The 26051-nt window shown below is 42.1% G+C and overlaps 1 protein-coding gene across 1 annotated transcript; it reads right to left on the minus strand.

Annotated features, from left to right (window-relative positions):
- Nucleotides 1-1237: 1237 nt before the first annotated feature.
- PLCXD3 (phosphatidylinositol-specific phospholipase C, X domain containing 3) lies at nucleotides 1238-26051 on the minus strand (the record flags this gene model as incomplete). Its single annotated transcript, XM_010192338.1, has 2 exons — nucleotides 1238-1433; nucleotides 25343-26051. Coding segments are annotated over 2 exons (866 nt in total), but the record flags the coding sequence as incomplete, so codon positions are not given.

The raw sequence follows: 26051 nt of genomic DNA on the forward strand, positions 1-26051 counted from the left end.
GAGGTGTCCAGGAGATACGACTGATCAGACTTATTGTCATACAGTGGCAATGCTCTCACTTTATAGCTAAGTTTTCGATATATTTGAGTTTTATATATGTTTCATTAAAAGTAGGATGATCAGCGATTCTGCAGCTAGAACAGTGCTGTTGAATAGACTTCTAACCTCATGTTATGCAGTGTTATAACCCACAAACAATTTAAGTACGATGAAGTGTTATTAGCTAGAAATTGAACTACCACACTCTTTAGTACAGCAATTTTCTCACTGATTAAACTGCCACTGATTTTTTTGTAATCAGCAGAGAAGTGTTGTGTTTGTAGCTGCCTTAAAGAGGTTAGACTGCACCTATTTTTTTTCAAGTGCAGTTTCAGTCCTGCGGAAATCAGGTTTCCACTATGGGAAAAAGTCCTGCCCACCTTACAGTACACAAAATTTACTGATCCTATGCCCAACACAAGCCCAACATGCTCAACACAGGAAATCTTCCTATAAAATTCAGTGGATGCTGGATCAGACTTTTGCATGAGGTACTCCAAGCTGCCCTAATTTCGTTTCTACAGGAACCAGGGAAAATATGCACTGGCAGATCCTAGTACAGAGTTAGGCCAGCAGCATGTATCTGCTGCCTTGATCTGGAGCAAAGACACTGGCAAACCCCATTTTGAGAAAGAAAAGCGAGCAGGATTTAGTCTGTGCTCTGTGCAAGCTAAGTAATACACCACGTTTACTGTCCACTGACTATGCATGTGTTAGAGGCATGGCTTTGGATTTACTTCACAAAGGCATTTAAACATGTAGCTCACTGATAAATGCGATCAGTTAAACCACCTAATAGATGAAGCGTAGCAGCTTAGAATTTTTGGGCCAGATATACTGTCCTTAGTCTCCTGGTGTAATGCTCACAGCGCTGGGAATCCTGCTGTGAGCAGGCAGAGGGCAATATACATCCCATGGCTCTGAAAGCAGCAAATTTCTTGGCACTGTTCATAACCATAGAAGACACATGAATCACATTTGGTAGCTCACAGAAAACATGTAAATGGCCGTGTTTTATCAAACGCTGTAAACATGTTTAGTTTTGCTCTTCACATGAAACACAAATGTAAAAAATGATCATAATTGATTAAAACATTTCCCCTACATCCACTCACTAAAGCCCTAAACACATCAGCGTGTTATAGGAAGATCAGTGTTTTACAAGTTAATTCTTTTAAAATGCAGGTTGTTTTTCTTAAATTCTAAATAATGCAACAACACACATATGATGATACTATCAAGTAGTGTCATCTTCACCTTCATCCAGGGCATAGTTGAGCTTTATGACTGTGCTGATAAAGTCACCAAGTTCTACAAAATCTGCAGTGATAATATTCACACCACTTTCTCCTGGTTTCTGAGTTCGGACCCACTGCATCATTGCAGGAAGAGCCCTAAGGAGAAAACAGGAACAATAATTACTCATAAAGCAGGAAGACAAATGCATCGAGGCAGCATTTACCAACAGTAACTCCCATTGATCGCACTTGGTTTCTAAGGGAACCATGTGGGAAAGGACACAGGTTACTGCTTAGGCTTTCTGAAAATCTTTATTTTTATAATTTTCATTCTCTGCGGAAATATGTTTATTGTATTTCAACATCTCAACAGCAAAGTATGAAAGGAAGATCATACAGGCTTACAGTAATTATTGATCTTGCCTAGGGGCAAGGGCACAGACCAGACCCCTCTTTTCGATACCATCTGGCCATAGGACTCCATGGGAACTGTTTATGGAAAAAGAAGTAACAGAGATCTCAAGCCATTTGCAAAGCATGTTTGACACATTCAAGAAAATACTGAAAATAATATTCTGGGGGACACCAGAGCAACCATGATTTCTACAGCTTAACTACAGCATATACTGAATACCCCTTCCTTCCCAGTATTAATATCCCATCCACAATTTATATTTAATCATAAACCAGTGGTCAGTAACTGAAGTCAAAAAACACCACTGTCATATCAAGTCTTTTCTAAGATGGCATATTTTTGTTATGTCAGACCTTTAGCACAGGAATACTGGTGTGTAAAAGATGTCTGCCTAACTGGCTTCGTGAGTATAAAGAAATTATTCTGAAACCATGAAAACATGAACTAACATTCACAAGAAATGTCTATGGGAAAATAAAGGGCTCCCCAGCCCTGCTGAGGAAGTCAAGCAGAACGTTCAATTCTCAGAAGATAGAAGTTAACAGAGTTTCAAAAAATAAGGTATAGATTTTTCAGAGAAAGGGTAATTGACCATTGGAACAAACTCCCAATGACTGTGACAAACAGCGACACTTGGAATCTTTAAATCAAGCCTGGATGTCATTCCAAAAATACACTCTCAGCCAGTCTCAACCTGTTGTTTTAAACAAAAGAACCTATGGACTGGGCAGGGCCACAGTCAGTTTAGATGAACATCGTGTTTTCCCTTTGCTCTGAAGTCTGTAATCCTGTGATTTGCCCTTGGCCAGCATGCTGTACAGCTTCTTTCACAGAGGCAAGGTACACGTAAAATGTTGGTCTGGCAGTAACGTAAATCAATATGAACATGCTGAACCTAAATCTGCTCCCAAAAGCTTTAGGAAAACAGATCTAAAAAAACCAGAATTATTGGCAGACACAGGTTGTACTTGTCAGCAGCCACTGGAATCAGTAATTTTCAAGAACAACTTAGTACTGAAAAAGCCCAAGCAGTTATAATTAGCCTCCTCTATGATTTTACAGGAGAATGCACAATGCTAAGGCTTTGCTTCAGCAAAATCTGCTTAAATCCACCATAAGACCCACGTTTAAGCCCAGCAACACAATTTATTTCACTCACTGATTCAACATGACTGAAGGATACGTAAAACCAAGCGTAAGCACTCTGGTGTGTAAGAACCCAGTCAGCACCTTTAGATTTAAGTTTATGCAATCCCAAAAAGCTGCGCTCCGCAGAACTGTGACAGGCACAGGTCAGGTGTGAAATATCCAGCAACGCCTGTGCTGTCTGAAAATGTCTGTGAGCAACCAGAACCTGCACAGGTCGCAGCAGAACAGCGCGGACCATGAAGGCGATAAACGGCAGTGCCGAGCAGCTGAACACGCCACTGCTTCTTCAGGTGGAAGAGATCCTGCTGGACACTGGACAGAGACACATGGCTGTACTTCTGAAATGGCAGTATCATGCCTTTGGCTTTACTATCACCCTATTTAGGCTCAGTTTCAGGTTTAAAGGTGAACTGATTGATTGGAAGCAGGCACTGATTTTTTCTTCCTTCCTTCCCTCTGCGTAAGTTGATAGCCGTGAAATTTTACCTCCCCTTGAGGCATAATAATCTTTGGGTGTCCTTTATTTGTTCTGAAGCTGCTTCTGATGTAATTCTATCTTAAGACCATAGAGTTTGCTGTCTATGTACTTAGACATACAGACTGAAATACTCTTATTTTTCCTACTGTGGTCTTATTAGGCCAGCCTTTAACCATGGCTCCTTTTGATTAGTGCTCTATCTTAAACTCAGTTTGCCCTGCCATTTCATCTCCAGTTATGCTTGGTAGTTAAGTGGGTTATTTACATTTTACTGGTATTTCACAAAGGACAGAGTTTCATGACCCTTTGCTCATATGCAAATTGTTACATAAAGTCACAGAAATCTTCTGTTCACAAGACTAGAGAGCATTCAAAGCTAGGTCAAAAAGTGAATCACATTATCCAACAACAAGCTTATTTGCATAGCAAAGCCACAGAACACAATACTGTAAAAAAAATACCTGAACAAAAGACTCCACTGACCTTAAAGATTTGATCTAGGCTATAAAACTCTGGTTATGATAGAAATTTGTAGGAAAAAAATGCCGTAGACAAAACGGGTCATCTTCCTCCCATAGAGCCACCTTGAAAGTGGATTACATCAATGACTAAGAAACCACACACTGCTCAGTTTCAGTACAAATATCTCACATGCTCACAATAATTATTAGAATAAGCCTGCTTTAACATCTCTCAGGGTGCCTTTGTGATAGCAGCATAAACCTTGTGCACCCTTCCTTGTAATTTCCAGTCTCTGCATGCCTCAAACTAGTAATTGTTCTCATTAAGGGTTTTAGTCAGAGGAACACAAACCATGCTGTGTAGCAGCCACCTACATAACTGTGCTCAGAAAAACCCAGTACCTACCATAGTCTTCATAGATATTCTTGCAATGTTGGTAAGAAATTATTTTGCAGATGAGTATATACAAGCCTCTCAGCCTGCAAACCCTGACAACATCACTGTCTCTATGTCAGGCAGGTCCTGGCTGTCCTATGGAGGATATTGATGTCTGTGCTTAAGGGTCTCACTGACGCTCTGGCAGCAGTGGTTCAGATCCCAACCCTGCAAGAGGGGCTGAGAACAGCCCAGCGATGTGAGTATGGGCCACTCTTGTAGATACTCAACATTAGTAACCTCTGCTGTTACCCCACCAACTACTGCGGTGTGGTAACTGTGTGTGTAACTACAGCCACAGATGCGCTGTGCAAATGCCATGAGTTTTCCTAATCAAACAGTGTCACCCTGGTAGTAATGACAGCAAAGCCACTATTGATACTGCATGCAGGACAGGCTCTGCAAATCTCTGCCCTGCTGCAAACGATGCAGTGAAGGCTGGATGAGTTGATCAGGAGTCCTACTGGCCTCAAGAGATGCACTGAGTTTTCAGTGCTGTGAGTCAATCTCCTGAAGGACACAAAAGATGAAAAGTCCTACGTTAACAAGCTACAAATGAAGAGCCAGGCAGCTGGAAAAGCTGACAGATGCAGAATTCTGTCAGCCCTTAAACCTACTGAAGCTGTCTGCATACCGCAGCTGTGCAGTCCAGCCCCTGTGGCCACCATCCCAGTTCTTGGGAGGAATCACTCATAAACCCTGAGGGTTGCAAAAGTCACCATGTAATGCTGAGCCACACAAGGGGGCTGCTTGCCTTAGTCTAGAGGCAGGGAAGAGAGAAGGTGTGCTCGGCTGCAAAACCTGTGCCAGAAGGAGAGGAGTCTCCTTCTCCTACTCTGCTCCTCTACTACCTGGGGTACTGTTTTCATCCTGCTGCAGCGCCATGGACCTGGGTTGAGACTGGCCAGAGCCGATGCTCCAAGGCCAGTGCAGTACTGCCTTACATACCAGCATCTGAGGTTGGCTCATTTTTCCACAATTCCAGCAGGAGGGGAGGGCTCCTGGCACAAGCAGGGCAGAAGGGGAAAGCTGCAGGGCTGGTGGGTTTGAGCAGTGTGGGGAGGGAGGGGAACAGCACATTACCTGGGTTTGACAATGGCTTAGGACCAGTAACATTCTGATTTTTTTTCTGTCCTGAAGGCATACGTAGAATATATAATTTACTTGTGCTGACTGGGAAATAGGAAGTACCAGACTGCTGCCCCTCACACCCAGGAGGGCAAGACAGGGGGATGAAAGCGATGTGGAAGGATCTTGAGGGCAAGGCAGTGGTCCAGTCCCAGCCCACCACCGCTGCACCTTGGCACCAGGGGCCAGGTCCATCCCACCACCCATGCTGCCCAGCAGCCTCTCGCAGGGACTCTAAGACCCACCAGAAAGTCTGCATGAGAAGGGGAAAAGCAGAGATCTGGGCAGCAGGGACTTACATAATGCTGGGCAAGGCAGTGTCATGCAGAGATATTTAATGTGGCTCTATTTCTTCTGAGACCAAAGTTTTATCTCTAGGTGGCACCTCACGAGGTCAGTTTGAGGAATTAATCATTTGAGCATGGCTTGGGTACCCAAGATGGCTTATACCACACAACGCAAATATGCCCTACATCACTGCTTCCAGCCTTTTTTGATGAAAAGCCATGTATTTTCTCATATAGCATTGCTACAGTGATTTTCATTTACAACCCAGTAAAATCTGGGCTCAGCTTTGACAATTATTTTATTACCTCTGTTTTCTTTGTTCTGTTTGCTTGCTCGTATGAGCAGAAATGTGTGCAGATTTCTTTTTAAGATGCTCACTTCTTTCAGAAACATTTTACGAGGTATTAAAGAACTTGGCTGAGAAACACTGCCCTAAACTACAAAACACACATAGTCCTTTTCAAAGTTATTGAATACTCAAGACCTCTTATTTTTTTAATCTATCCAAGATCTCAAGTGGATTCCAATTATACTGAATTTTGTTTATAAAATAATAAACATTCAAGTAGCTTCAGTACAAGTAGCAAAACTGCAAATCCCATTATGAGATTTCAGAAAGAAAACATGACCTAAGTAACTGCATTAGAATTTGCTTTAAAAATTTTGCTTTTAGGCTCTTTTAGTTCAGAAAGAGGGGTGATTGTTTTTTGGGTTTTTTTGAATGCCTGAGTCATCAAAGGCTGGCAACGTGACAGAAAACTAATGACAGCCGTGCTCTAAGACAGGACCTCCGGTGGCGAAAAAGCCTTTCCTCTCTGCAGAGCCTTCAAGGGAGAGGAGGAGGAAAAGCAGTTTCGTAAACACAAAACAAAAGGGCTGTTCACTGTTTAATGGGAGTTTGATCACCAAAGGCAGAGAACACGTTTTCTTCTGGAGTGCAGGGAGCCAGTACAACCTAATCCAGGATGAGAAACTGGTCTCATTTACAGAGTGCGACGCTGCCTAGCATTAAGTGCCCATTATCAGTAACACCAGCGAGAACTGAAGCAGGTCCACTTGCTGAGGGCAAAGTGACATATGACACTTCTTCCCTCTGCAACAAAGCACATGCTCAGCCTCCCTGCTGGTTTTTGCAAATAGGCATTACTGCTCAAAAAAACCTCCAACACTGCTCTGCAGGAGGATGTACTCATACGAGCCTGAACCTGAACCCCTATAACTTTCCCCGCCCTCCATCCAATTTTACACACGTTTGCAAGAACACCAATTAATTCTGGATCCATAATTCAGCACATGCTGACTTTGGCCTTTCAAGGATGCTGACAATTCATTTCTCCAGTGGGAGCAGTGGATGTCTCGTGTGTTACAGAATCATAAAAATCATGACTGGTAACATCCTTGAAAAGTTGTTCAAGTTCATCCAGCCCATCCTGTCCAGGATTAACTACACAAAGATCAACCATACAAACCACTCCTGGCAAATGTTCAATTTAATGAGTTCTTACAAGCCTCCAGTGATGGAGATGTCACAACCTCCCTCTGTATCCAGAGCATTGCTACGGAAATATCCTTATACATCCTCATGAGCTTCAACTGAAGTATTCACAAATATATACCACCAAAAATAACAGCATTAAGGTGTGCTACTCAAGACTGTTCAACATGTCCTCACTCTGTTCCTGATAAAGATTTACTGTTCATCAGTAAATAAGCTTCCCTGCAGAAAATAAGCTTCCCTGCAGAACATGAACCTTAGGTACCACTCCACAGTACCTTATTCTACCATAACTCTCTTCTGTGGCCAAATTAGTTTGAAAGGTCCTCTTCTACACTCCAGCCATTTGTTTCTGCCCCCTGATCAAAATTTACCATTCTCTCAGCTGTGTTAATACATCTGTAGAGACAAAATAAAAAGCAGCATACGAAAATGGTCTGGATTAACAGAACAAATCAACTGGTTTTACTCTCTCGGTCCCAAATGGCCCCAGTTCATTGAAGAGGTGTGATTTACACCAGGACCTCACAAACTGTTGAACTAGCACAGCCAAGGAACAAATGAACTGAAACACAAAGATTCACAGGAGTTCAGCCTGGATGGGCTGGGAAGGAGCTCCTTAGAGTCCCTTCCTTAACCCTCAGATCCTCTCTAGGCAGCAGAAGCGTGGTTGTAAAACTGGCACAACCAAGGCAAGACTGACTAGAACCAGAGAATCTGGGCAACCCTGGTGAAATTTTATTACTGATAGTCTCAAAGGTACACAGGTGGGAATCCCTTTCCCCACATCCTGAATGGACATTACACTGGTCACGAGCTCTCATGTTGCAAGGAGCACCTACAGTAACATACAACAGCTTCAAATTTATTCTTCTGAAATGCTTGTCTACAATTCAGTCATCCTCAATTGCTTTATACCATTTGGAAACACATCTAATCAGATGACACAGACTAATGTGCTGTGGTCAGATGAGTCTTTTAATGTAACTTATCATAGCACTGTAGTCCGCAGAGTCACCAGGGGCTAGATGACTCTGCTCTCCTACTGAGCTGCTATTAGCTTTCTGGGTTTCATTTTTAAGTGTAGGTAGAAATGAGCTCAAAATGGCCTTTCCTGCTCTGTCTTCAAAGAACATTTCAGCTGAATTTATTGAACCTGCAGCTCCGTGCTTGTACAGAAATGCAATGGGATATTTAATAGCAGCAAATGGTGGTTCTGGAGATGATTAACGTTCAGTGTCCTATTTTTCGCTGATTCCATGTTTTCAGCTATTGCAGGGCATTAAATAATAGCATTAGGAATGCAGAGAGCTGGGAAAGGACTCAGTGGACCCTGCAGTATAGAAGATCTCATTAATGAGGCAAATCTAGTATTTTGGCTGCTCTCTTGGTCAATGTAGTGGGGAACTAAAGTGTGAAATGCCAGAGCTAAAAGCTTGACTGGCAACCACAGTAAGTGAAGGATTTGGCTTTTATGTCACGACTGAAGAAGGCCTTGTAACACACAATAGTTATGCTAGTTTAGACAAATATAGGATAGTCCAAGGATTAAAGAGAAAAACTGCTGCCTTCCATGAGGATGCCTGTGTTCAGAACCTTGGAACACAAATGAATTAGCACAGTAATTCTGAAAAAAAACCCCAAACCCAAACCGACCTCTTTTGAGTAACTGGAAAAGTCAGTTAAAAGCTATGTATCACTATAAGGTAAAGCAGAGCAGCTAGGTGGAAGGCAGAGTTTATTTAAGCAGCTGCTGTCTGCCAGCATTATCACTGCTGTATGATCTGTAACAGAGTTTCACACATCGTTGCACGGTTTCCACTGAAATAGATAGAATAAATCTAAATTACTTAAATAGGTAAAATACACAATTTTTTTAGTCTGACAGCATAGCCTGCAAAATTAATGTTTTCTTCCTACAGATACTTCAAAATCTCACCTATATATGAATCCTCTGCTATTAAATACAGAACAAAGCAATTTCCATTTTCTTTTGGATAAACAGCTCTAAATGGTTCTAATTTTTTGTTCCATCAAGTGGAGATATAAAGTCAGAGTCTGCAGTGGCAGATATCAGACTGCAGGCAGTCACAGTACTTTGCTCAGTATATTCCACAACACATTAGTAAGACAGACATATTGTAGAATAATTCATATTGTATGCAACATTGAAAAATGTAAGGAAAATAGCCATACTCAAACCAGAGAAATTGCAATAAAGAGACAAGAATGCAGCATTTGCAGGAATTTAACACTTTCTGATTCTTCAGAGAAGGTGGAAATTTCCTTAATTCCTGAAACATCAGCAAGTGGACTACAAAGAAGCAATCCACCCAATAATGTTTACATGGAAAATTATGACAAAAATAATTGCCTTTGAAAAAAGGTACAGGGAAATAGCTGTTTTTCAACACTGCTGCTATCTGGACAGCAAGAAAAAGCAGAGCATATAGTAAGAGGCAGCACAACCAAGTAATAGGAATCGCGCATAATTATAGCTCTGATGTGAATGATGTTGTGATTAAAACAAGTCAGGAAATGAGATGGTGGGGAACTAAATTATACAGGAATATACAGTTTTTCAGTTAATTAAAAAAAATTAAATGTCTAGCTAATGTTCAGGGTAGCCAGTTAAACATTCTTTTCTTACTTTTTTGTCTTTTATCATTTAAATAATTTTAAATTAGGTGTCATTTTAAAATAAAGTTATTTTGAAATTGTCAAAACACTTCAATATTTCTAAAACATTCATTTAGAAAATATTAAGGTGAAGTGCTTTCCTACATATTTTCCTGAAATAAAATTAGTCATCAAGTTTGACCCATTTTCACAAAATACTATCTATGGTGCTCACAAACCTCTTTTTCCAGCAAAAAATACTGTTTATCACCAAAATTCCTCCCTGCTGTACCTCTCTCCATTTAAGGCATCACCTCTTCTGCTTCCTGCTGTCATTTCCTTTGATTACATTGGCAACTGCCTTTTTGGGTGGACTGAACTCCCTCCATCTCTTTCTCCACCAAGCTAGTTTTATCATTACTTTTGAAAGCTCTGTATGAAATAGATACAGAGCACCAAGGATCCTTATTACACTGCTGTCGTTACCACCTCGGGTTTTGCCACCCAGCGCCCAGACCCCAGGCTGCAGGGGCCTAGGGTCATCATATACCCACCAACTTCTCCACAACCACTCCTTCATCTCACCAGAGAGGGAGGCTAAACTAATGCATCCTTTATTCATCTTTTGGCTTCTAGCTCTGGCCTCACACAGCTCAACCTGCTTTGTTAATCAGCTGGATCCCAGAGGCAACATCCTCCTAAACAGCATCCTGGGCATTGCTATGAATCATTTACCAGAAGCAGCCTTCCCTGAGCTATTCCTCATTCCTTTCACTTGCCTTCCTCACAAGCTAGTATTAACAATCCCAAAGCATTCATATGATAAACCTTGTATTACACCAATTATAATTATGCCAACTGTGGTACCCACGAGATATTACAGAATAGCCACAGCTCTTTCACAGTGAGTAATATTTTTTCTGGCTACAGCTGGGGGAAGACAGGCTCACCAGGCTATCTTCCTGCCAAGATGGTCTCAACCCAGGAGGATTTGTCCCCTTAACACAGAGTTCTCTGACTCTTCAATAACCTGTAGGGCTATGAACAAATATCGCAAGAGCATCTGCAGTTCCTTGTCACCTTGCGTCGGCTTCTCACATGCCTCAAGACCAGGCTGCTCCTGGGGCTCCGAAAACCAGCTCTCCTGGTTTACTGGGACAGAATATTTTAGAGTCAGTTTTCAGTTGAGGAAAACTGCAATTTTGAAAGACCTAAAACACTCTATTTCAGCGGAACAAAGCTGAAAAGACACTCTGTGGCCAGTTCTGGTATGCAGGTTACCATAGTGATAAAGGTCTTCAGCAGTCATGAGTTAACCAAGTACAGAAGTCAGGAGAAGCAAAAGCCAGGGCAGATGACCCAAGCTGACCAATAGATTTATTCCATACATAAACCTCACAATCACTATAAATTGAGGAGTTTGCTGGGGAAGGCCCTCTCTCTCCTTCTTCCTTCTTCTTCTCTCTTCCGTGGCTGACATCTCAAGAGGTACTTGTTTATTGTCCTGATCCTGAGGCCTACTCTCAGAATCTCTGCTCCTCTTTCAAAAGCTGGTAGAGCACAACTTAAAAGCTTTCACACTCCTGCTTTTCCAGCAGTAAAACTGCTGAAAAACTTCACTGCTCTGATGGCTGGGAGCCCTTCTCTCACTTCTAGCATAAATTTATTTAGAGTGTAACTGCTGCTCCTGCAAGAACACTGGCCTTCAACCTAAACTGCTCTTTTTTCCCCCCAACGGTATTTACTCCTCTGTGATATTTACAGTTTCTCAGGCTTCACAGTGCTAGGATAAACAAGAGAGGCTCTCTTGATGTCTTCAACAATTCATTCCCTGATCATCCTAGTTAGTAGTCACTCATTGCATACGTTCCAATTTTATTCTACTCTCCAGAACACACATGATCAGAATTGCACAGGATATCCAAAAAGATACTCTACCCGCACCTTGGCAGTAGTATCACCACCTTTCTGTGCATGCTGGAAATGACTCGGTGCATACCAAGAGGACACTGCTCTTTTTCCACATGCTTTCCAACAAGGGCTCAGCTTTAGCCAGCCGTGGGTGATACACTAGCATCTGCCTTGCACAGCTTCCCCAGTTGATGATAACCCACCTTACCAGAGCATGCTCCCACCATTATCACCTTGCATTTTAAACCACTGAATCCCTTGTTTCTGTATACTCCAGCTCACTTCTATATATTGCAGGCATCCAGTTCTTGCTGTATGTTACTTCTCAGCTTTCCTCCATTACCAAGATAGCCTCTTACTTCATGTTATCACCAAACTCCATTAGCAGTCTCCTACAGCTGAATCCAAGGACCTTCACAGAAAAATTAACAATGACCATGGTCTTTGAGGAATGCTACTATTACCTTCTCTTCAGTCACGTACTTCCAACCAGTCTCAACTCCATTTCCAATTCCCAAATTCCATTTTGGTTGATAACATCATATTTCACACTTTACCAGCTACATTAGTGAAATCCCCACATTTTCCTTTAAAATTTCCACAGAACTAGTTACAAAACCAAATCAAGATTATTTGACACCATCCACTTTTGGCAAAACCTCATCATCATTCATCCTAGTTTCCATTAACATCTGTATCTTTAATTATCACTTTTTCCCAGTTAAGCTCTTCAGTCTTGCTTTCTCCTGAAAGCTTGGCAGGGCTCAGACCATTCTCCTGACATTTTTAGATAAGGGCCTTATGTTTACTGCTTGCCACACCAAATGACTGATTTCATAGGTTTGTTTCAATGTGTGCAATGCTCACGCTAGTCCTTCAGCAATTCTGCTATGGAGATTGCACAGATCACTCTCCTCTCTGCTTGAATGTATTCACTTCTTGCAGCTTTTATAAAACATCTTCCCCGCTGCTATCAGGAGCTGCAAAGAAGGCTCCAAGAGGAATCCTGACAATTCAAACACTGAAATAAAAACTTAACTTCCAGGCTCCACATTGAATACAGCAGAACTTAGCATGAAGATAGGCAGGATTAATCCAGTTATTTTAGCTAACTCACAAGGGCCTATCATTAAGGCAGCAGTGGTACAGTTTACTTACTGCACTGTGCAAACAAATCCACTGGAAGGAATAAAATCTGCTTTGTTCACTCTGGTAGATATTTCTGCTGACCTTTGAACCATCCTTTTAAACATACATTACTGGCAGATTTTGGAATCAAATGCTACCTTTTAACTCAGCCATACAGCCAACTGTCTTGAAATGTCTAGATGATGCAATCAGTAGCAACATAAAGTGACTGACAACAAAATTCAAATCAGCCATAAAGCAGAGTCAGACTCTTCCACACTGCACAGTCCTGAATCTTATCTTTAGACTACATCTACCATCATGCTGTCTGTCTTGACTTCAAATAATTTTAAATTTTAAAGAGGGCACTCAGGCCATTTCACTTTTAGCCAAAATAATGAGGTTGACCTTTCCTATAGAAAAATTAAAAACAGATTCTGGCTTATTTTTCCTGAAAAAAAGTAAAGGTCCTGGAGATGTGCCATAGTATTACTCAGATGATAGTTTCTCCTTGAATAACTCTGTCCTTTTACAGTGTTTATTACCGTGCACACCAGGTGAATTATTATTGTTAATAATACTGCTACTTTGCTTGGCCATCCTATAGCTAATGGATAATTTCAAATAGTCATAAGCAAAATTAAAATGAACGTTAGAAATGAGAGAAAAAATATTATATTGCCTGCAGACTGTCACTGAATCAACAGCAATATCGAGGGGCAAGTAAAGGCTGGGTATTTCAGTGCTAGACATACATTGCAGTATTAAAGAGATCTGGCCCAAAACCAAGAACTGCTGTTCTATGAGAAACTCCAACATTTTGAAATGTGATTTGGTGTCAGATTAGAAAGCAAAATGTTGGCCTTTCCCATCAAATAAAGTTCAAGACCTATTTCTGAATACAAAAATTAAAAGCTGTGAATAGAGAAACAGCATTAAATATTGCAATTAACACTGTACCATAAATCTGAAGACAAGACAGAATTAATAGAAGTATGAAGTTGAAATGTTTTGACATAAACTATTTTGCTAAAATAGACTTCTCCCTGGAGAAAAAACCACTGAAAGATGCACTCCTGAAAAAAAAAAAAAAAGAGTAGACTTCAAGATATTTGCGGTTTTTAACAAAAAGCTGCACCAATGGGAAAAAGAACAAATGGTTTTATAATCTCTGGGTTGAAACAATTTACACAAACATGTACTTGCTGCCACATCTAACAAAACTAACAACTGTAGAACAGACTCTTAAAAAAGGAAATAAAATATTAAACAATATGCCACTGATGTGATCTCAAATTAGCACTAAAACCAAAAATGTTTTGATGATATGGAAAGCTCTTACTGGTTTTGATCAGCACTAAAAATAGGCAGACATTGTGAGAAGTCTTATGGTTCCAGTAATACTGGTAACTTCTGAATTGATCTCATATTTTATTTAACGAGAACTCCAGACTGAAGAACTAGGGTTGCCATATCACAAATGAAACAAACCACATCACAGACCACCAGGGAAAAGCTAGACTAAAAAATGCATAATATAGCTTGTAAGAATATAGCCAAGGATCGCAGAAGATGCATCAACAATAAACTAAAATCTTCCTGCAGTGAAGCCAGGATTGATACTTGGTTGAGAAGCATGATAACAAAGATGTCATAGAACAGTTTGGGTTTGAAGGGACAATTAAAGGTCATGCAGTTCAACCCACTGCAGTGAGCAGGGACATCTTCAACTAGATCAGGTTGCTCAGAGCCCCATCCAACCTGACCTTAAATGTTTCCAGGGATAGGGAATCTACCACCTTGGCAGCCTGTTCCAGTGTTTCACTACCCTCATCGTAAAAAATTTCTGCCTGATACCTAGTCTAGATCTATCCTCTTTGAGTTTGTGTCCTATCACAACAGGCCCTACTAAAATGTCTGTCCCCATCTTTCTTATAAGCCCCCTTTAAGTACTGAAAGGCTGCAATAATGACCTGCTGGCCACACTTCTTTCAGTGCAGCCCAGAATATGGTTGGCCTTCTGGGCTGTGAGCACACATTGCCAGCTTATGTCCAGTTTTCCATGCACCAGTGCCCTCAAGTCCTTCTCAAGGCTGCTCTCAATCCCTTCAACCCCCAGCCTGTATGGATAGTGGGGGTTGCCCTGATCCATGTGCAGGACCTTGCACGTGGTCTTGTTGAACCTCATGAAGTTCACATGGGCCCACTTTTCGAGTTTGACCAGGGCCCTCTGAATGTTATCCCATCCTTCGGGCATGTCAACAGCACCACTCAGCTTGGTGTCACCTGCAAATCTGCTGAGGGTGCACTTGATCCCACTGTCACTGATGAAGACTAACAGCACTGGTCCCAGTATGGAACCCTGAGGGACACCACTTGTCACTGATCTCCATCCAGACTTAAGGCTACTGAGATCACTACTGCCTGGATGTGACCATCCAGCAAATTCCTTATCCGCTGAACAGTCCATCCATCAAATCCGTAATCTCTTCAACTTAGAGAGAAGGATGTTGTGGAGGCCCGTATCAAACACCTTACAGAAGTCCAGATAGATGACATTAGTAGCTTTTCCCCTGTCCACAGATGTAGTCACTCCATCAGGGAAGGCCACCAGGTTGGACAGGCAAGAGTTCCCTTTGGTGAAGCCATGCTGGCTGTGTCATATTACCTCCCTGTCCTCCATGTGCCTTAGCATAGCTTCTAGGAGGATCTATTCCATGATCTTCTCAGGCACACAATGGAGGCTGACAGCTTGGTAGTTCCCAGGTTCCTCCTCCTTTCTACCCTTTTTAAAAATGGGTGCTATGTTTCCCCTTTTTCCAGTCTCCAGGGACTTCACCTGACTGCCATGACTTTTCAAATATCATGGAGAGTGGCTTGGCAACTACATCACACAATTTTTTCAGGACTCTGGTATGCATCTTGTCAGGTCCCATAGACTTATGCATGTTCAGGTTCCTCAGGTGGTCCTGAATCTGATCTTCTCTTAAAGCTGGAGAGAATTTGCTTCCTCAGTCCCCATCTTGCAGTCCATCCACTCAGGAGGCATGGGAGCAGAGGCTGCCAAGAGAGGTCATTACCTCCTCCTTCAGTAGGACATGGAGTCACGCTGCACCACTCCGGGGCACAAGAACATGGAGACCTGTCACATCAGCCACGCACTGAGCATGAGAGTCCCTGCAGCACCTCACGCTCCTCTTGCCAGACACGGACCAAGCTACACATTTACCACAGAGCTGCTGCAGTCCCCTTCCTCCTACAGACCTCTCACACCAGATGCTGATGGTGGTTGACCTCAGCAGAGCATCTGTCTCATATCAAGCCCCAAAGACCAGTCAGGGAGATCTTTCAGCACCCAGGACTGACTCAGGGGAAGATCTCCTACACAGCCTCTGTCAGTGTAACTCAACACGCTGGTATATTGTGCATTAGCAGACATGTTATTTAAGAGATTAGAAAAAAGAAAAACCTCGGCCTGGGGAAAAATACACATCACTTAAAAAAAACCAAACAAAACAGATGTGAGTCTGCATCTCAGAGAGGACATACCCCAAAGAAGGGCTGCACAGCTGATATGGTCAGTGGTGGCTGTAAGTATAAGACAAGCCCAGAAGGTTACTGAGTGGGAATCACAGTAACTGAGCCTTGTGGTCGGTCTGTCCAGTTACTACATAATAAAGCAAAGTCCAGCCTGAGCTGGAAAATATTTTCCAAGCAACAGCCCACCTATAATTCTCATGAGAAAAAGCACAGAAGAAAAAAAATCCCAGATGTTCATCATATGGATTATACTAGTTCCATGAATGTTCCTCAGACTGCAGAGCTCAAAGGAGGGAGCTTTCCACCCAGAGAAAAGCATTCAGTTGAATTTATGTCTCTTCTGTTCTAGCGCAGCCAGACAATAATAGCACTGAAATGCTGTCTGATGGAGAGAGGGAGCCAGCAGCAATCGCCACTAGTTGAGACAGATCATTATCAAACAAACGCTGTCTGAGCTGAGATTAGCAACAAGCTCAGAAGAATTTACTGTGCCCAGTGTGAGAGCAGAGCAAGAGCACAGCTCATTTCCAGTGCCGCAGTGGTTATCACTCCTGCCTGAGCCCTGTCCTTTACCTTCTGCAGAAGGATGCTTAACAGATGGACCAAACTTGCCGTGCCACGTGCTCACCCTCTTCAGAAAAACAGACCCAGCCTTACACAACACTCAAATACCTTGATGTCCTTCCAACAACGAGCTTCAGGACCATGTGCCTAGTACCTGATAACAGCCTGAAACAGCATCTCTAAGTGTGAAACAGTCCTTAACTCGTCCCCGAGGCAAGTTTAAGGGTCAACAGTAACGCTCTGGTTTCAGATTTAATTATTTCAACTTAACTGCCCAAATCCTAATCATCACTGCACATGCAGCTGAAGTAGAAATGAAACTTCTTGTGCTGACAGCTTGCCACAGCTCAGAGGAGGAAATGAAAACAAAGTAAAGAGGCTGCACATGGGAGGAGAGAGGTGGCGAGAGGCAGTCAAGGAAAGGATGTAGTGGTGGTGGTCCTGAGCAGAGGAAGATCCTTCTCCTGGCACAGGGACAGCGGACACGAGCCCTGCACAGCCAACGGCTCCGTTGAGACTGCAGGGATGGGTCGTGAGGAGCTGTCTCCCCCGGTTGATCTCCATCAACCAAAAGCAGGGAACAGAGAGGTGGCCCTCTTGTTACTTCCCTCTGGTAAGCAGCAAAACTGAGGCAAAATGTAATGAATTTAGCTCTGAGGAGAAGCCTGCTCTCAAGGAGGCAAGTTTCTTTGCAATATCCATTCAGACCCTGGGAAACGAGGCAGTGAATGCACGGGGTAAAATGATCCCTTCTCAGTTACTCAAGCAACACAGTATGCTACCATACCTGTAGAAATTATTTGAATTACGGGATAGCCTCAGAGCTGTAATTTAGGTCTCACTGGAAAAGGAGAGAAGACCATTTCAGACTGCAGAGTATGTAAGTTCAAGTAGGAAGAGAGAAAGACTCCTTGGCTGTCCCACTTCACTTTCCAGCAGAAAATTAAAGAGCCCATCACCCAAGATCTGGTTTCATTCTTGATTTACTACACAACAGTGTTTGCTGGCACAACTGTGAGCACCATGGTGCTGTTTGGAAGATAAAGGTAAAGAGGTTTTGATGCCCCATCATGAAACAAATGATGGTAAGGTTCCTCCTTTGTGCTGCAGCTCAGAAAACAAAAATTTTCAGTGGGAAAGTGCCTGCATCTCCCCATGGCTCCTACTCCACTCAGTCTCCATCATATCTTAATACTAATTTATGATTTAATACATTCTGCAGGACAGTTGCTTAGTTACAAAAACTCTCAGATCATCAGCTACAAAGGTGAAATCCCACTGTATGATCATATGTCTTAAAGACATGTCTTTTATTATATTTTTTTTCCAAGATAAACACTGAAAGACATTTTACTATAATAGGCTCTGCTCTGTTGAGACAACTGTACAGCCTGGGACAATACATGCAGTGCTATCATTACAATTGTAGACAAGCTCCTATTATAATCTCTGACTGGATGAAGGTTGTATTTCATCCAAAAAAAAAAAATCCTGATAGAAAATGGATTATGAAACATTTGCCTAGTATCAAAGTTGTGGAGAAAAGATCAATAAAATGAGATTAAACATTTCCAGGCTTAAAGAACAAAAGAAATCAAAACAAGCTTTATATTGTATCAAACCAGCGTCTTTGTGGCAGATGCACCTGCCCCTGACAAAAGCCCGCTAAAATTACCCACCAAAACTTCTCGATCACTTATCGTGTCCACACAGTGACTTCTGTCATATACACTCTTCAAGAAGGCTGGGGAAGTTGGAGTCCTCAGCCAGTAGGGGTGACATGACCCTATTCAACAACCTATCAGGTCCAGCCAGGGCATAAGTGGAGCCCTGCCAGAGGGTGCATTGGAGTTGGTCCTCTGAGCAGCAGCTCTGCAGTCAGGCACTCTCCCCTGGGTTGGGGCAGCGCTTAACGAAACTCCTCAAGGTTGAGAGCCCTCATCTTACTAGGTGAGTGACTGCACATTTTGGCTCTTCATTTCTAACAGTTTAAGAACTAAGTCAGCTGTGGAGTGTTAATTCCCACCTGGCATTTCAAATCTGTGTTCAAAGTTATTTCTGGATAGACTAAAGGTTTAGTTCGAGTTTTATTACCGTGTTGTTGATAAATCCTGTTCTGAGTTTAATACTTGTCTAGTTTGGTTTTGTGAGGCTCCACGACAATCTTTCACACTGACAGTGGCTCCCTAAGAAAGAACTGCATGGCCCCCCACAGACACTACTTAATTCATAGGAAACAGACTTCATCATCTCTGTTTTGATAGAAGCAGAAACATGGGCAGTTTTATAGCCTAAGGAAGCTCTGCACTATGCAGCAGGCAGTACACCACCAAGGCCTGTGGCCTGGCTGCCTTCTCTATTGACAGGTCCTTTTCCACTCCTCCTGTTCCAGCTGTTTCTTTTGTACAAACATGGCACTGTGGTGCCTGGGTCCTTACTGCTTCTTCTGTGTCCTTTGGCCCAACACAACTCTGTATCTTTCAGACAGTTAGATGTCAGTGACAGCTAACAGCAGCAGGGATGAGGGAATCAACATTTCCTTTTCATTATTAAAAACCTTTGCTGCTTTCTGCATATGTAGGATCAGGCTGTGCTCAGAGCATGATGATGGGATCACATAAAACACAATTAGTCACACAGCATATACTGTAACTACAAGCAGGTGTTAGGTGCATAACATGATAAAAGTTATAAGCAGGCCAAAGAGAGGGAAAAACACCCCCACTCCTCACAAGAAAAGACCAAGCCAGCTACCCCAAACCAACAGCCCAAAGCTAAGGCGCCGATAGTGCTGGTGGTCACCCAGCTGGTGATTGCCAGGTCAACTCCCTTTCTGGACTAAATCCCACAGGCTACTGACAGGTACGTAGATAAATACTTTTCCCTAACAAAGTTATTAAAAATTCCGTGCTCTTGTGTTTTGCAGCATTTTAAAACTATTCCAGGTTCATGACCACAGCTATCAAACACAACCATGCAGCACTTCCCCAAGGGAACACTATACTAAAAACCTTGTGCAGACAGATACTCCAATGATGAAATGCCACTAAAACGCCTGCCAGCAAAATCAGCCTGAACATACACAGCCCATTTAGGATTTTACTGTGCAGGCCTGTTGACGTGGCAGATAGATGCTTCAAATGAAAACAAGGTCTCCCCGTGCTGCTCTGTGTGCGAACATGGAGACTGCCTCTGTGTAGAAAGACTAGAAAAGTAATTAAGGACAGTCTGAGGAAGAACAGAAATAGTAAGGACTTTCTCAGAGTACTTTTGGATTCCCTAGTAATTTACCAGAATTATAGCTTGTGCCTTCTGGGTCACAAAAAAAAAAAAAGGAGAAAAAAAGAGATTAAAAAAGCAAAAACAGTAAGAGGAAGAGTGTAAAAGGGGAAAAGGAGAAAAAGGGAAAGAAAAGAAATAAGGAAAAAAGTGGAAAAAAAGGAAAACAGACCACCACCTCCAAAGTCAAATGGGCCAGGGACAAGTGTGGTTGTACAATACGCATAAGTGAGAGACTGAGTCCATATTTGCCTCTCAGCAGTTAAAGACCTCACACACCACCTGTGCTGCTATGTGGTTGCCAAGTCCTAAACCCAAACCAGCTCATCCCAGCCCACTGCTCTCTTGCAGCCCATAATGGAGACAGACAACAAGGTGACAAGCAAGAATGATGCTCAATTAGCAAGATACACTTGCCATTTCTGCTGTTCTTTTTCATAAAAAATAGTTTAAGAATGGCATATGTCAGTACCAAGTGTGGACCAAAATATCCTCAAATCCCACACTTCCTGCAACACAGAAACTTTCAAAAATTCAGCTGGGTGAGACACAGTTTGGAGAAGGAGTGCACTCTCAGTAACTGACTCAAAAATCCCACTTCTTGCAACTCCGGGGATTATTTTTCATATAATATCCACCTATTTCCCATCTAAATCTCATGCTGCTAGGTTTTCAACTGCACCCAAAGATGGCTTTTCTCCAGCCAGCTTCTGTGGCCTACTTACCACCTTTTGTTAATACTGTGGCTGCTTTGCCTCTGCTTCAGAGGTTCATTCTCATGTGCAGGATTTTTGCTTTATTTGCTTTGGTTGCTAAGGGGGCAGCTTTAGTATGGTGGGCAAGGATTCAGTCACATGTGAGCTACAGGGAACATTATCCTTAGAGATTAATTTGGAAACCAAGTGACAATTGGCTGGGTGCATGTTTATTTTCTATTTCTCAAAAGCATTAAAAGTACCACAGGATTTTTGCACCCTCTGAAGGAAATCTGTTGTTCTTCTTCTTTATTATTCTACCTCAGAGACAACAAAAGAGAATATCATGCTTGTCTCCAGTGTCAGAGATAAAATTAGTAATTTCACTGCAAATCAGAAAACTAACTAGATTATTATGAAGAACAGCTCCATGCTCATCAAAAGGTTGTTTCACAACCGCCTTTCAGATGTACTAAAGGCGGCTGCCACTCTGTGAAGTTAATTCAATAAGCAGAGGGAACGTAATTCATTTGGTATGTACTGTTTGCTAATCAAAGCATGCTTCTTGGCATCTAAACTGTGCATGACAGAATGTTAAGCCTGAAAGCATATTGCTAGTCCTCAAAGTTTTTCATCAAATTCAAGAAACATAACATGTGAGCACGCAAGCGATTCTTCTCATTCGAGCAATGAAGATGAAAGCTGTATAATGAAGTTTTTCAGCACTGAGCTGTGCTCCTCAGAAAAGCTTACGAGAAATGGCTTTTCCTTCTTGTATTTGTGCAGGATAGAAAGCTTGATGACTCTGCAGTTTCTCCTGCTTTCAGGTTACTGTCCCACAGAGCATTACCTGTGATAACAGCAGCAAAGCCTGTGAGCAAGTGTTATCAGTAAAAGCCAGTCCTGGTATATCTTCTACTGAATTCAGTCTTAGGAGCATGAAACTGCTTTTTTTTGAAACCAAGGATACCATGGGCCTCCTATGTTGCCTACCTGTGCTGTGGGGAACAGGACTGAGGAATAACGTAATTCCTCCATTTGCACTGCATTAGCAGACAGCAGTTTGAACATGTGATGCTCCACCATCACAAGCAGCCATGATGAAAAGCTATCAAACCAAATCTCTTTGGTCCAGAGGAGTATTTCACCATGTGCTTTCACAGCACAAGCTACAAAGCAGGAGAATGGAGCATGGTGTCCACCTGCAGTTTTCCTGGTCTGATGGATGCTGCAACTGAGAGAAACCAGGTTAACCCTCTAAGGTAGCCACTGCTCTCCAAATCGTAAATAATCTCTTGACTAACAAACAGCTTCATAGAGCAAAACCTGCTATGTTTTATTGGCTCTGGAAGGATCTAAACTTTGCTCTATTTTCAGAATTAAGTCAAAAAATGAAAATGGCCACCATACACACAAGGGAAAAAGAAGACTATGGGTTTTATGTGAAAATGTCAAAGGAACATTTCTTAAATGTAGTATTTAATTTAGGGGGAAAAACCCCCCACACCACAATTACTTGAAAAATTCAACCTTACTCCACATTTGCATTTAGATCTTTCAAAATTCAGCGTGAGGGAAAAACCCCACCCAAGTATGTCCCACAAAACTGCTGTCAACAGCAAGATGCTGCATGCCTAAATACAAAGCTCTTCACCAACATTTATTCATAAGCAGAAAATAGTATAAAATATATAAATCTATGCAGCAACTGGCAATAAAAGCACTCATGTTATCTACCTGGACACAATAAAGGCATTTGTTATGTATATTTATTCTGAAAAGGACAGAATAATCTGATGAGCAGGACTACCAAAGTGACCCAGAGAGGTTGTGGAGTCTCCTTCTCTGGAGACATTCAAAACCCACCTGGACGCCTTCCTGTGCAACCTCATCTAGGTGTTCCTGCTCCGGCAGGGGGATTGGACTGGATGATCTTTTGAGGTCCCTTCCAAACCCTAACGTTCTGTATGATTCTGTATGATTCTGTATGATCCTTCTCCTGTACTCAGCACTGGTGAGGCTGCACCTTGAATATCTTGTTCAGTTTTGGGCCTCTCACTACAAGAATGACATTGAGGCACTGGAGCATGTCCAGAGAAGGGCAACGAAGCTGGTGAAGGGTCTGGAGCACAAGAATTATGAGGAATGGCTGAGGGAACTGGGGTTGTTTAGTTTGGAGAAGAGGTGGCTGAGAGGAGACCTTATCACTCTCTACAACTACCTGAAAGGAGGGTGTGGAGAAGTGAGGGTTGATCTCTTCTCCCAAGTAACAAGTGACAGGATGAGAGGAAATGGACTCAAGTTGCACCAGGGGAAGGTGAGATTGGATATCAGGAAGAATTTGCTGAAAGGGTTATCAGGCACTAGAACAGGCTGCCCAGGGAAGTGGTGGAGTCACCATCCCTGAAGGTGTTTAAAAATGAGGTGCTCAGAGACATGGTTTAGCAGTGGACAGGTTATAGTTGGACTCGATCTCAAAGGTCTTTTCCAACCAAGTGATTCCATGAATCTATGAAATGAGGAGCAGTTCTGAGTATACTTGATGTTTACTTCTAGAGCAGTTAATATACAAGCACAGTTTCAATGTAGATTAACACATATTCCAAGCCTGTGTCTTCCTGCAGTATATTTTGTAATAAAAATACAAATAAAAATTCAAAATAAGATGCCAATGCCACATTTGGAAGACTAAATACTATATTTGGAGACAATTATTTAAAGGTTCATTTCTTTTGCAATGGTTAAAAGAGTTATGCAAAGAAGGAAAAAAGCATTAATGCAGTGGACATGATTACACACTTGTGGCTCATATGAAAATTCTCAGTTGTCATTTGGAAAAAAAACATTTCCAGGTATCCCAGCCCAATTATTTACCGGTATTTCAAGGTAGTTATAATCTCAGAAATTGCTGTAGAGAAAGGTATACTAAGAGTTCAAAGGCTCAAGCCCTTCAGAGCTCAGCAAAACATATCCAGAATCCATCTGAAGTTTTTATTTTTCTGAACAGCTTCAAGAAAGTGCATCATGAGCCAGAGAAGAAGGTTTTTAATGGCTATTACTGATAAAGCAAGTTTTGAGGAGAACATAGTGCTTTCTTGAATGTGGTACTGCATGATCTAAAGAACACTCAGAAAGATGTTGTTCAGGAATTTGTTTTCCCTGGCAAACAAGGTAAATGTCTAACAGTAAAATCCATCAACAAAGTAGTATTTCAATACAGAGAAGTGCTCTTCAGACTCAGCAGAAAGGCGGATCCCCAGTCGAATGGAGCCTATAGAAACAGGATATACAAAGAGCTGCATGTGCAGTCACACAGGCACTACTGAGTCCTATTCCACTGTTTATTTCACCTTCTATGTCAGTGTTTTACCATTTCAGGTAAAGTTTTTCCCTGTTTTTTCCAAGTTAGCAGTCACTTGGGAAAGATGCCATAAAAATGGTTCAATCTTTCTAAAAAATGAGGCATGTTTTCATTGCAGGTTGTAGAGTCACAGGCACAGCATCATTCATCTCGTAGAAGGGGGACAGTGTTCCCAATAGACCTTTCTGGCACGAACACATCCATGCAGAGAGCAGAACGTTACCAGGCCACTGATCCCCATTATAAAATTTTACACTCTGCAACACTTCTTGATTTTTTTAAAGGAAAAAAAAATAGCTCTTCTGTCTTAGCATTAGGTTTCAGGTTTTCTACCAAGCTGTCAAGAACATAGTCACACATACATGCCGTTAAGCTGAAAATTTGCTGTAATTTATCAAAGTCCAAATGGTTTAAATAATGCATGTCCTGCACAGACGGCCTTTTTTGGAATGTAACAACTAATGACCTGTCAACACAGTATTCCATGTACAGGCCCTCTACAATGATCTGCAGTCTTCTTCCTGTATGTTAAATGAAGGCCTGTTAGGATGTAAATTCACTTTAGTGGTGTCCTGATATCTTTGATATATGTGACAGTATGCAAAGAGAAAAGCCACACATCTTTAAGGTGTGTAAAGATAGTTAAGGATGCACATTCTGCAGTGTCAAGCTTTGCTGATGAGCCAAACTGAATAAATGGTTTACCCGATACCTGAAGCCTGATGCATAAATTAAAATTTAAATCATAGAATCATAGAATGTATTGGGTTGGAAGGGACCTTTAAAGGTCATCCAGTCCAATCCCCTGCAGTGAGCAGGGAACCATGTTCCAATAGTGCCAAATTCTGACCAAACTCAGATTGTGCGTTAGTAGCCATCTAGATCATTTAGATAGATCTGCCAAGATTAGGCATTAGTACCAAATTTTCTTTCAAGATACAAAAGCTTCTCCTTCAATGTGTTTCTCCTGAAATATTTTAGGGTTATTCCCAGGTTATGTCTTACTCACAGTAGCATGGAAGAAACACCTCTGCTGGAGGTTCTTTAAAAGGAATTAGAAAAGCAGCATTACCAACACACACACTCAGCACAGCACATGTTACCCACCAGAAACTTACCTTTCTGTGATTGTTTCTCTGAGACCGCTAGCAACCCCTTTGACCACCGTACTAGCCTTTGGCGTCAGCACTACTTGAGAAATAAAAAAGGAGCCCTTCTTTCTTCTTTCAGTGATGGATGCTTGGAGGAACTGAATCAGTTTTTCTGGATCTGTTGTGTTGGCCCAGGGAGCTGGCATCATCTGGCCTGGCCACAGAAATGGTACCTCAAGAGCCACTGGGCTGTGGTAGAACACCAGCACTTGATGTTCCTTTTCCCACAGGTACTGGAGGCTGACTTCATGAGCAAATATAGCAGGACACATTTTGTTTCCGTATGTGTCTTTGAGCATTTGGACAAGCTTTTCATGATGGTACTTCTGCATGCCGTAGAAGTGATTGAAGTCCAAGAAGACCACTTCTTTTGGGTGGTCAGCGAGAAACGCATTGATCTCTTCCAGACCCTCCTTGACTTTGGCACTGAATAAACCATGAGCGAAGTAGAGTTCATTGTCTGGGTCTCTGGGCTTGGTGGAAATTCTAAGATCAAAATACCGTATGCCTGCACCCAGCTGGCTGGTGAAGTTCATGGTCTGGGTAGCCAACCACTTCCTCATCAGCTTTTTAGCCACAGTCCCAAAAACAGACACAAAATTCTGGACTGTCTCAGGCTGTTCCGGCCCAACTGGAGAGGCTTCATCAATGTAGAAGCTAAATGAGTCATGAGACC

Source organism: Mesitornis unicolor, unplaced genomic scaffold (assembly GCF_000695765.1).
Source record: "Mesitornis unicolor isolate BGI_N332 unplaced genomic scaffold, ASM69576v1 scaffold11039, whole genome shotgun sequence".
In the NCBI taxonomy this organism is placed as follows: domain Eukaryota; kingdom Metazoa; phylum Chordata; class Aves; order Mesitornithiformes; family Mesitornithidae; genus Mesitornis; species Mesitornis unicolor.